This window comes from Mirounga leonina, unplaced genomic scaffold, assembly GCF_011800145.1.
Source record: "Mirounga leonina isolate KUSES-001 unplaced genomic scaffold, KU_Mleo_1.0 Mir_152, whole genome shotgun sequence".
NCBI lineage: Eukaryota > Metazoa > Chordata > Mammalia > Carnivora > Phocidae > Mirounga > Mirounga leonina.
The window spans coordinates 4,066,204-4,079,333 of NW_023270380.1; the positions used below are offsets into that span (position 1 = coordinate 4,066,204).

The window sequence follows — 13,130 nt, forward strand, 5'->3', positions numbered from 1 at the left end:
GGTAACAAAAGTAAGACACTCTCTTACCCCTGGCCTTCAGATGCTATGTGAATAAGAAACATTCAGGGCTGTGGCAGCCACACTGTCACCATGAGGAACCAGCCTAAGGACAGCAGAGCTGAGAGAAACTCATTTCCTGATGACAACATTGAGTGTCTGAATTAACCAACCTTGTACCGATCATGTCTTTGGACTTCCTGTCTAAGCCACTGTGATTTTGGGTCTTATGAAACTTGCAGCCCAAACTGCCTCAAGAATGTAGATGCTACAGTAACATAATTCCTTTCTGATTTCTAGCCTCACACTTCATTATAAAGTCTCTGACAGGTTTTGGGATCTTTCTTTTTCCTTACTCCTTACTACCGTATTCACAAACACATAAACAGAACAGTGTTTAAAATACTTCCACTATACACACACGTGTGCACAGACACGCTTCTCTACATCTTTCAGACATAATTCATGGCTATTTGAGGATACATTCAGTAAAGGCGTCCCTGTAAAGAACCATTCAGGAAACATCGTATGTTAAGGTCAGGATTTAAGAAGCAAATCAAGAAGTCCATGGAGTTTGCAAACTTAAAAATCCTATCCTTCCATTACTTGGATGACTGTTCCACAAACAATGCTTTTGCTTCCTGTCTGTGGTAGTGGTGTGACATCTTCTACTGACAGAGAAAAGAACCAGTTAGATTTATAAAGGCAATGTTCATTCAAACTTTTTTGCTGTGTCCAGAAACCACTGCGCCCTGTAATTCTGTTGTTCCATCACTAAATACAATAGGGCTGAAAGTGCCTTGCTCGAACAAATTCAGGGAAATCTAAATCTCAGCAAATGCCAGAACTTCACTAGAACCAAAAGATTAATCTGACTTCGCTGTCAGTGATATAAGTGAGGACTAGAACCAGGCAGGCATGGGATGGAAATGTGTGCTTCTGTGAGAAAATCTAGAAAGCGAATAGCACCCTCTATTGCCAACGGAAATAAACTAAGAACTGGCTGTGGTGAGGGTGTGGAGGACAACTGCTAGAACCAGCCTCCCCTGCTCGTGCTTCCCGCCAGGAAGCGTGATACAAAGGAGTGTTAACACGCCTCCGTTAATATCTGCACATTACTTAGCATGTGTCTGATAGTAAAATAATCATAACAATAAATAACTTTATTTTCTTATTGAAGCCATTTAAAAGTCCCATGTAAAAATCTAGGGTTTGGTTTCTTTTCAAAATCTTTTGGATAAGTTCTAGAATTAAACCAAACGAGGCGTGAATCATTGCTCTCCCAATTACTATCTGTGACTGTAAGCATCTGTTGTCTGAGCTCAAATCCTCACCTGTAAAACAGGGAAGATATCTCCTGCATAGGAGTTGCGAGAATTCAATCAGACTAGGTATGTAAACCACCAAATGGTGTCTCCCCTAGAGTAGACACTTAATAACCACACCTTACTGTTTTGTTTCCCTCTATTGATATAGGACCCGACTTTGTTTATTCTCATATTAAATACCAACACGATTCCTCTGCTTTTCATACATTACTTCTAGTTGTCTCTATTAGCATTATTGGGGAGAGAGTGTCATGCGCTCAACTTGCACCTAATCCTCTTTATTTTATAAAAAGAGACCCAAACTTAAGCTTATTAAAGTTGAATATTCTCAACAAAGTGTGATGATACTAAGAAAGCCTAGCTTTGTCCTAGCTCTGTGACTAGTAGGTCCACATCAGAAAGCCTGCAGTGGCTTCCTACTTGGCCAGCAGATGATTCAATGTTACAGTCAGCACTGGTCAACCGGAAGAGACTTCCTTCTGCCTGTACTTAGATGTTGTTCTTGAGGTCCTGATGTTGTGGCTGTAATCTCCGTGCACCAGCTAGCCCACTCAAGAACCAAAGAGGCGGTGATGTTACAAAAATCACGCAGTGGACAGGAGTCTTCCTACCAATCCTTAAAGAACGCCTGTCCATCTTCTATCCACAGCTGTTCTCAGCCTGCTGCTTGTTCCCTTTTTTAGCTGTGCACTGTGGCTGCACAATGACCTAAAAAGTCTCTGTTTGGGGCATCTGACTCTTGGTTTCGGCTCGGGTCACGATCTTGGGGCTGTGGGATCGAGCCCCACGTCAGGCTCTGCGCTCAGCATGGAGTCTGCTGGAGATCCTCTCTCTCCCTCTGCCCCTCCTGCTCATGCTCCTCTCCTCTCTCTCTCTCTAAAATAAACAAATAAATCTTTAAAAAAAAATAAAAATAAATACATAAAAAGTAAAAAGTCTCTAAATTAAGGCCAGAGATTTCCCCTCACATTAATAAATATAATATGAAAGAGCTGAGTTTTAAGAGATAGTTCCTTCTCTAAAACAGTAATATTCCAACCCTGTAGTAAAACTGCACTCTGAGCTACTATAGAACAATACTTGCACGTCTGGTCTTGATTACCCTCTCTCTGGTTCATCTCTGGTAAACTAGTTTGGTTCAGGGTGATGGCGTCAATAAATTGATTTAAACTAGACAATGAACTCAAAGCAATAGCAGAAGTAGTGGCTAATGACAGAAGTTACTAAAGAAGCAGCCACTAGAAGGAAATCAAGATGGACCAGGATCTAGAAGCTGGTCTGGGCCACAATGGTGACTCCCGTATGGCAGAGCTGGGCCTCAGATTGATGGCGACAGCGTTCCACCATGTTGTACCCCCCGGTTTTCATTCCATTCGTCTAGGCTTCTACAAGTAACAATCAAAATACATGTGCTTCTTCTATATTTTCCCATTATGTGGAAAAAAAAAAAAATCCTGAAATTCTTCATCTTCCCCAAATCTCAAAACTGTGGCCTACCCACCATCTAGAGAAGGAGGGCCTCTCTTTCTGCCAGTCCCTCTTGTTTTTCAGGCTTCCTCAGGGGACACGGGAACTAACTGCCGGCCGGGGGGGGGGGGGGGGGGGGGGCGCGGGCAGCCTAAAAATGCAAGTCACAGCAAGCAATGTGTTCAATATGTAGGATATTTAAGTAAAGCAATACTTTACTATTTTGAAAACGATAACCTGTATTATTGAATTTTAACACGGGTTCTAGATTTAAAGTCTGCGAACAACTCTCCTTTCACAGGTAAAATTCACCCATGCCCTTGAGCAAAAGGAAGGCGAGGGACAGGGCCTCCAACACGGGGTCTGCTGCCACCGTGTGGCAGTTGGGGGTATGACCACCAAAACAGAAGCCCCTTGTGCGGCAGACCTTCCCAGGGATGCAGAGAAGGGGCCTCAGAACAGAGATCTTTCTAGAATCAACCTCACAAACCTTCCATCCTTATGACTCTGTGCCCAGATGAAAACTTAATCTCTCTCTCCTGTGTCCAAGAAACCGAAATAAGGGCCACAGTGGAAGGATCAGAGAGTAAGACAGAAGCCACAGACATTTGGAATGACAGAAACTCTTCAAAGGCAAGCCCCTGGATGCTCCTGTCTTTCTTCCAGATAACTTCCACCTCTGTGTGATCAAAAGCACCCAGATCCCCCAAAGTGTTTGTTGTTTTTTTTTTAATTTAAAGCAGTACACGCATAACTCGCCACTTTGCAAGTCAACATAGTAATGTAGCTATATGCAAACTCTGAGATACTTACAACTAGAGTTCACATTTTCAACTTAAACCTGAATGGGACACAGAACTGAGCATATCCAATATTCGGAGAATTCACATTTTTCTCCACATTTTGAAGACCTAATTGACTAACTTCAATACCACATACTCTAGTTCAGCTAGTCCAAACCAGGGATCACTATTTCTTCTGACTAATGAAAAAAAAAAAAAAGAGTTCTAAAAGAGATAATTATTTTTTGCAACTTACTGCTACTTGACTTCTTTGGAAACCAGGGATATATCATTGTGGCTTGAAAAGGCTTTCCTGAGAGCTGATCCCAACGAAAAGGAAAGTTTAACTAAGATAAGTGTCAGAAAGGCTGGTAATGTCAACTAAAGAGTAAGAATTCTAAAGAGGCAACAAAGAGTAAGTGCAGGGCTTTGATCCACCTTTGGAGCATAGTACTCGATGGGTTTAGCGATTTAGCAGTGTCCAAAAATAAGCCTAGTTTATAACCAGAACAGTATCTGCTTCGATATGTACTACAATGATTCAAAAGCAAATAAAAGCCAAAAATAAGTGAATTCAGATAAATCACTACACTATTACCCAACCTACTCTATGTTTTCAATTAAAAACAAGTTGAGGTACAAAAATCCCTCAATAAAAATCCTATAAACTAGGATGCTCCAGTGGCGCCTGGGTGGCTCAGTCGGTTAAGCATCGGATCTTGGCTTAGGCTCAGGTCATGATCTCAGGGTCATGGGATGGAGCCCAGCACTCCACTCAGAGTCAGCTTGTCTCTCTCCTTCCCCCTCTGCCCCTCCCTTTGCCCCTGCACACATGTGTGCACAGGCGTGCTCTCTCGCTCTCTCTCAAATAAATAAAATCTAAACTAGTATTCTCCCGAATGAGCCTTCCATTCAGTAGACTACTATGCCTACTTTTTGAATAATGGATGTTCAAAATGAATGTAAATACTATGTCTTTCAATCAGATTTCACTAGAGAGCAAACAATATGCGTTTTGTATGCATTTTCATTAGATTGTTTATGACACTGGAAAAGCCAGATTAATACTGAAGCATGGTTATATATGTTTCACACAAGAAAGCTCTGCTATGTTACTTGGAAGAATTTATAGACAAAAGAAACATAAATCTCTGCTGAACAAAGCAAAGAAACTATCAAGTTTTAATTGCAAGACCTACAGAGGAAATAGAAGTCCAGTCTGCAACGAACCTTTTAGATACAAGACACACTTCCCAAGCAGATAGCCTACATCAACTTTGATTTTCTGGGCAGACTAGTGACTATACCTTTCTAGGAAGATTAGCTCATTTTAGGCTGAGCTACTAAATCAGTCCTATGTGCTGGGTAATGAATTTATCCTCTGCAAGTTTTCTTAAGTAGCAATTCCAAATGCTGCAGTTCAAGCCATAGTTCCCTCCTTCTAGTATCTGGGGAAAACAGACTTACGTTAGAGAGTGTTACCAAAGGTACCTGCTTTATGGACAGTTACTGTACAACCGGAAAATGCTGCTTATATTTCTTGGGCAGTTAATGAGAAATGCACTGGTTCGCATAATGACAGTGAGAGCAAGGAGGGAAATTTGTTTCCTCTCCTGGTTTCCTCCAGGAATCCCCAAAGAGACATGGAGGTTGCACTGCAAACAATTCCCTATTCATGCTTGGGAGTCAAGGATATAAAACTGTCACATGGCAACTGGAATGAACAATGGCAAACAGGAATGGTTTGCTTGCCAATAATAAGAATCAGTGGTTTAATGGCCTAGTTGGAGGCCATCCCAGCCACTGAAGCTGCCTTACAGGGAAAAAGCTGCTTTTCCAATATCTTCCATGGCTGAATGGCTTAGCAACAGCCCTAACTAGGAATCCTTCCAAGTTCAAAATCAAAGTTTATATTTACTATAGTGGGAGAACTCAACATTTAATGTCATGAGAAGCCAGGGATTCAATATTAAAGTACCTGCTCTAAAATTAGGACAGAGGCCCAAATGTTGGAACACAACAGGTTGACAGGAGAACGCAAAGTACTTAACCACCTTAAAATCTCGTAAAGTGACTCAAAAAAGCCCAAGAGGGAAGGCTTCCACCGAGGTTAAGTCAGGATGCTTTGCTCTACAAGGCCATTAGTGAACTTGAGCCCCTGGCCCGCCGCCTGTGTTTGCAGATAATAACAACAATGTCCTTATAGCAGGTACCGTCCTAAGCACTGTCGATATCTATTATATTTAACTAGTAAAGCTAGCCAGTTAACTGATTACTATATTATTTCCATTTATGGATTAGGAAACTAATACCTAAGATGGCTAAGCAAGTTGCTCAATGTCAACTGAAAAGTTCGTAGGAGTGCAGGAGCTGAAACCTGGATGAGCCTAAGACTGATGCTCATGTGCATGCTCCGGGGGGTACTATGGGTCCCAGTGTTTCTTCACAGCCCCCGTCCATGTGGACACAGAGGACTACTACTGCCTTCAGGGATGAATGGAATACAAGATGGGAAAATCTAATCCCAGCTGCAATCTCTGATTTCTACGTACAGTGGGTTTAAACAGAGTCATTTTTCAGGATTGTCTGTTTGTTTTAGTTTTAGTTTGGGGGCTTTTGGGGTCCATTTTCCCACTTACAAAAAGAAGATAACATTCTGTATTCAACTGACCAGGCAAACTGTTAGTGCTTCTGGCTCTTTCATTCCAAACCATCACAAGGTGAGGGCCTCATTTGTTGATGTTGTCTTGATAATCAATCCCATGTTCATGGGATTGTTTCTGTCCACAAATAGGTCAGATTGCTCCTGCTACAAGTAGAACAAAGTGTCAACTGCCCAACCAGTCTTCATGGCCCCCGGGGCCCGACTCCGCTCCTCCTATTCAGCTCCTCACCTGCTCCCCCAGCGGGTCTGCACACGGTCCAGAACTCCAACTGGTCTACCTGTGTCATGTCCAATGATTCATTTTGATTCATTTCAACACTTACTGAACATCTATCTGCAGAGGGCTAAGTGAGGGCTAAAGGCACATTTTTCTCCAAACAAGAACAGTCCGGAGAGATGGGAGACCTACACAAATAAATGAAGCACCAGAGAGAATGCGATGAGCCCTCCTCTGATGGTGACATGGAAAATCGTTTTATTTTCGCAGTAGGGACTGATCAGATAAAGCAGTATAAGGAGGCAGGTTGTAATTTGTGCTTTGAGAGATGATTATTCCAAAAGGTAGGACTGAACAGAGAAGGGCATTCAAGGCAAAGAAGAGCAGATGTTTAGAGAGGAATGGCTGATGGTGGGCTCATGTGGGCCTCGCAGAGAGGAGGGATGAGGGACAGGGCTGTGCAGGGGTGCGGAGGAGCGGGCTCACTGCGCACCTGCCCAGACGTGCACTTGGGCATCTCCCTAGGGCATGTATCTGCAGGAAGCGCTGCTCCCCAGGAGGACTCAGGGTGCGGGGTGAAGGCCCAGGCTTCAGAGCAGGAGTGGACAACCGGGAGTCCACAGGCCACAGCCAACCACACACGTCATCTGTGGCCTGTGGTATTTCCCAAGAAAATAAATAAATAAAACTGATAACATGAGGCAAAATAGAATATTACAAATAAATGTGGATTTTTAGCCCCTTGCAGAAAACACTGGAAAATCCGGTCAGGCCAGGCTTACCGGACCAGGCCTAAGTAGACGGAAGAGAAGCAGTGGCAGGCCCTCTGCAGAAAGGATCAATGCCCTCCAGTGGACTGCAGTGGCCACCCTGCCTGGGAGCCACAGAGCTCTGAGTTTGTGGCCCCCGCTGGGGGAGAGGAGCAGGGAGGGAGACTTAAGTATCCACAGGCCGCTTACTAGGCACAGTCTTAGACGGTCTTACTTCCTTTGCTGTGGAATGGAGCAAAGATCACCTGCCTCCGTTCTGTCATGCAGGTGAAATTAGATAATTTATGACTTAGCAGAGTGCTTCGCACATAATACATATTTTGCAAGTGGTGGCCACCACTGCCAGAATTATTACACGGAAATGCTTCCTCCAGGGCCAGGAACTGCCATAACGTTGCTTCCCACAGAAAGACCGGAGGCGTCTTGGACACGGGTGTAAGGCGTGAGGCACCTGGCCCTTCTAAGTGGCAAAATCCTAACCTGTGGCCTTGCACTTGGTCTGCTGCCTTCCGCTCTGGTATCATTCTTTACCTTGGAGATAGAGAGGACGCTCTCCCACATGCACACCCCTCACACAGCAGTACATTAATGCAGGGGTTAAAATATTTCAGTTGAACCAGCCTGCTTGCTTGTATCCTATTTACAACAGTTTTTCCTTCGTACAACCAGTTCAAAGATACGCAAATCATCATTACATCATGAACTGCCAGGAAAGCCAAGACTTATTACGAATCCAAAGAAATCAGCCTCCCATGATGGGTGGCATAGCTTTCATTGTTCCCAGACCTGGGGAGGACTTTGAGACTGTTGGAATATCCAGCATAAGCCTGTCAGACGACAGTTTATATCCAGAAGATCATCTGACTCTGCAGAGCACTGAGCCATTTTTCCTGAGCATGAGTTAAACATATGGCACCCCCTTAACCACTTTCCCAGAACTACCGAAGGAACCGCTTCAACACCATAATTGTGCTAAGTAAAGTGACTTGAGTTTTGTTCTCACTCATTAAGCAGGAAGCACACTGTCCATCTCCTATGTCCAAATGAGCCACTGAATTGCCGCAACACCCAGAACAAAGTCCCCTTTAAACGACGAACTTAGTTCAGTGCATAGGCAGTCTAGAGAACATGAATAATCTCAAGCAACAGTCTGTCCGTGTGACAGCAAACATGTATATTATTCCATTTTATCTGTGAAGCACGACAAGGAGAAGATATGCATGGCTGTGTGCCATTCTTTCCTAGAGCTCTTAAAACCAATGCCCTGTCACATTACCTTGGGGAGAGGGCAGGTGGACAAAGACAGAACTTGGCATGTGAGGTGGTGGGCCAAGAACTCCCCATCGGCATGTTCACACCCAAGAAATGTTAGTGACGACTAGGGACGTTATATAAGGCTTTTCTTGAAGGGGAAAGCTGCTTTTACAAAACTTGATCATTATCCTCTTTAAAGAAGTTCAGTAATGAATCTAATCGAACCATTTTACCAGAAACAGAGAGTCCTCAGGGGTCATCTATTGATTTTGCTGCCCTGCATCCATCCACCTTTCTCCAAATGTCCCTCTGAAGAGCTACCCCCATACTTCCTCAGAGGGAACCTACAATCCAGCTCTGCGTCTGAACGTAGAACTAAGTCAAGTACCTGCCTTGGTGACTGGGCTCTGGGCTCAGGGAACATGGCCCAGTCAGAGCCAGTCAGACTCAATGAGACTTCCATTGGGGTTTACGGGAAAGCAGCATGCTGTCCTCACTGGACTTGAATGAGAGAAGACATGGGCCTGGGGCTATGATAGGTGTCTTCTGACCACCAGAGCAGGGTGTTTGAGAGTGGTGTCAAAACACAGGAATGGGGGCGCCTGGGTGGCTCAGTTGGTTAAGCGACTGCCTTCGGCTCAGGTCATGATCCTGGAGTCCCGGGATCGAGTCCCGCATCGGGCTCCCTGCTCGGCGAGGAGCCTGCTTCTCCCTCTGACCCTCCCCTCTCTCCTGTGCTCTCTCTCTCTCTGTCATTCTCTCTCTCAAATAAATAAATAAAATCTTTAAAAAAAAAAAAAAAACACACAGGAATGGGAACGGGAGAGCGATGGAGAAAGAGAAACCACACCCTTGAAAACATCTACAAGATGTCTCAGTTACCAGGACCCAAAATCCCCACGGTGATGAGGCCTGTTAGACTTGGATTCTCTCATGTGCAACAGGAAAGGGGTCTACCTGTGGTATGTACATGAAAAGGCAGAGCTCGGGAAGGCCTGACCAGAGACCCTCCACATGGCTTCGCAGGGGTGCTCAGCACAAAAACATTCAGCAGCCCCCAGCAGCGGAGCCACGGCTTCACCCGGCGGAAAGCTCTCAGCTCCTCTGAGGAAATGCCCTGTGGTAAAACCCAGGCAGCTCTGGGAATGGAGGGCTGGTTACAAAAGAGCTCGAATCTGGGGAGGAAATGCAGGGGAAATGAAAGAAACAAGACTTAGGGGGAATTTAATAAAGAGAGAGCACTTAGGGGAGAAGAGGAGTTAGAGGGTAGCTCCACAAGAGGCATGGTCTGAGGAGGTGGGGCCTACGGGAAACCCTGTTCTCCCTGATGCTGATTTGCACACTACATTTTTAGTCTCTTCAGGCTCCGGATATGTGACCTTATGCTAACAGGCCTTCCTGGCAAATGCAACTGAAGTATTTATCAAGGGGGAAGGTGAAGCACATTTGTCCAGGAAAATAAAAATAAGAAAGTCTTGTAACTTTATTTTGGGATAAGATAAGGGTCTTATAATTGTTCTAAATTTAGTTTTAAAACACTACAGCTTCCAACTGAGGATTGCAGAAAAATGTGACCGCTTTCAAAGCTGTGTTCACACGGAATTAAATACTTGGCCCAAGAAAGCTGCCATCTTAGACCCCTAAATCCATCGAGCCACTGTCACGAAATGTCCTGGGGCTGGGGCCGAGGTGTGGACAGCAAACCTCCCTCTCCTCTAGGGAGACTTTTGCATGGAGACTTTGCGTGTTTCTTGGCTGGAGAAGAAGAATTTTGTTTTCTGTTTTGCCTGGAATGTGGGCACCTGAAGGAGACAGAGGATGAAGGGAAGGAGAACATGCCCGTTTCCCCACAGGAGTGACTCTGGACGCAGCACCCTGCTTCGGGGTCGGGGCCCAGGTGGGACGGCGTGGCCTGGGGGGAGCCACCGCCCACAGTACCCATCAGGTCTGCCGGAACAGCCGACACCAGCTTCTTCTGCAGCAGTGACAACAGTGAGGGAACGCCGTAGAAGGCTGGCACACAACAAAATCCCAGCTGGAGACCAGACTGCAAGGTCCAAGATGAACTTTCTTTGAGGCCCTTGGGAGGCTCCTCCTTGAACTTCCTGGGCACACTCGTTCAGGGAACTTTGACCTTGGGAAGGAGCACTCAACCACAGGATCTGGAATTGAGGTTCCTGTAACTCCCTTTGTACTCTGCAGGCATGAAGCCTAAGGCATTCCAATCACACCACAAAGGACTCCCAAAAATCTTCAAATATACATACAATTCTAACGAAATGTACATGAAAAATGTACTTCCACACTTAGAGCAAGCAACTGAGTCCGTCTACATGGATTATCCTCAAAGAATCTTGAAGTCCAGGGGCGCCTGGGTGGCTCAGTCAGTTAAGCATTCATTTTTGGCTCAGGTCATGATCACAGGGTCATGACAGTGAGTCCCACTGGGCTCTGCACTCAGCAGGGAGTCTGCTTGAGATTCTTTCCCTCTCCTCTTCCCTCCCCCACACCTACACCCCCCTCCACTGCTCAGACACATGCTTGAGCTCCCCCACAAATAAATAAATAAATCTTAAAAAAAAAAAAAAGAATCTTGAAGTCCAGAATGAACAATGAATTCAATCCACCACGAGTAAGATTTATAGCTTGCCCAGTGCTGCCATGAATCCAGGTATGAATCCAGGTATGTTCCAGATACATAAGCTAATTTAATATCAACTTAATTAACAAATTTAGAAAGTTATTCAATACATTCTGAAGGAGGGAAAACAGAACAAATGTTTAGATCACCTATCTACAAAAGAGCTAGCCTTCACTAGTGCGGATGAGAACTAACTACGTTTCTGGTCCATTCCTCAGGACAAATTTAAGAACATGTTCTTGAGCTGCATCACCGTCTTACCTGAAGGGAGCACTATTGTCTGCACAGGATTCCTATTTATATTTACATGTTTATATTCATTTTTGGACCCAGCTACTATGAAAACAGTTCAATTTATTTTTTATTTTTCTACAACATCGGATTTTCTTTCTCGCACACAAAACCCACATGCTTTGACACCTACAAACGGATTAACACATTGATTCTAAACCAGGATCCTCACTTCATTTACAGTCAGAGTAATTTGCATGTCCCCCAGCAACGCGACAGCTCCCAAACCTGAAACCAAACCTCCACTTACCGAGCATGAGAGAGACTGTCATAATTTGATGGTGGATGCTGTAAAGGGCCTTCTTTCTGATTTCCAGACTTTAAGTAACAGGATCTAATTTCCCCTGGAAAATCACAAAATTTCAGCAAAGAATATTAGACAATTATTGGTATCTGATCATTTCAGCTTATACTTTTTTCAAGTTAGAGGGAACTCATTTTAGACTGTTTTAATAATAATCGGTAATCTAGGTCCATTCTTTGTATTTTTCCACAGGATGTGTAACTTAACTAAGAAAAACCATCTTGACATACCCCTGTAATAATATGCTTAGACAAGTTTGCCTCAGTTACCTATTACTTAATTGCTTTTTATCGATTAATTTGCACCACCTCTTAATTCACTTTTATATACATCTGACCCTGGGACAACGTGGAGGTTAAAGGCACCTACCACCCACGCAGTTGAAAATCCACATATAACTTTTGACTCCCCCAAAACTTCACTACTAATAGCCTGTTGGTGACCAAAAGCCTTACCCATAACATAAAGTCAATTGACACACAGTTCGAATGTTGTTATATGTTTTATATGTTGTTTTCTTTTTTTTTTTTTTTAAGATTTTATTTAGTTATCTGACAGAGAGAGACACAGCCAGAGAGGGAACACAAGCAGGGGGAGTAGGAGAGGGAGAAGCAGGCTTCCCACGGAGCAAGGAGCCCGATGCAGGGCTCGATCCCAGGACCCTGGGATCATGACCTGAGCCGAAGGCAGACGCTTAACGACTGAGCCACCCAGGCACCCCTATATGTTTCATATATTGTTTACTTATAATAAAGTAAGCCAGAGAAAAGAAAATGTTATTAGGAAAGTCATAAGGAAGAGAAAATACATTTACAATACTGCACTGTATTTATCAAAAAAAAAAAACCCTGTGTACAAGTAGACCTGCACGGTTCAACCCCATGTTGTTCAGGGGTCAACTGTATTCCCTTCAGTTCGCTGTTCTGCATGTTTTCATCATGTGTCAGTATGGTCAGCGTAAGCCATGACTGGGGTTTTTTTGTATCCCATGCAAAAAAAGGCTTATCGCAGTGCAGCTTTGATTGGTGGCGCGCATGAGACCATCCCCACCTCGGAATCTGCAGATGAGCAGTGGTGGAGCGCGCTGGTAATGAGGAAAACCAAGAGATGGGATTAATTTGCAGAGTTAAATTAGCTTGCTAAAGAGGTTCAGGGTATTGTGGTGTGAAAATCAGTTCACTTTGTAAATGTCAGTGGTCTCCCTCGAGAAGAGGTTTTAGGAATACCTTCTTCAGGTGACACGGGTGCGTAATTAACCCTGTTGGTGACAAGCAGCTGGAATGGAGACTGAAGGACCGGACCTCAACCTGGAGACGCTGCCCACGGAGAGATACATTAATGAGGACAAACCCAAGCCCCCCTGGAGGCTTTGATAGAAGGGTTAATGTTGTTCTTTATAATGTAAAAGAGTTCT

At 44.3% G+C, this 13,130-nt stretch overlaps 1 protein-coding gene across 1 annotated transcript in view; it reads right to left on the reverse strand.

Annotated features, from left to right (window-relative positions):
* Positions 1-13,130, reverse strand: part of PCNX2 (pecanex 2) — a 305,854-nt gene that overhangs the window by 248,365 nt on the left and 44,359 nt on the right. Inside the window, exon 8 of the mRNA XM_035008472.1 lies at positions 11,663-11,756. Coding sequence (XP_034864363.1) covers positions 11,663-11,756 — 94 coding nt within the window. The remainder of the gene's footprint in view (positions 1-11,662; positions 11,757-13,130) is intronic.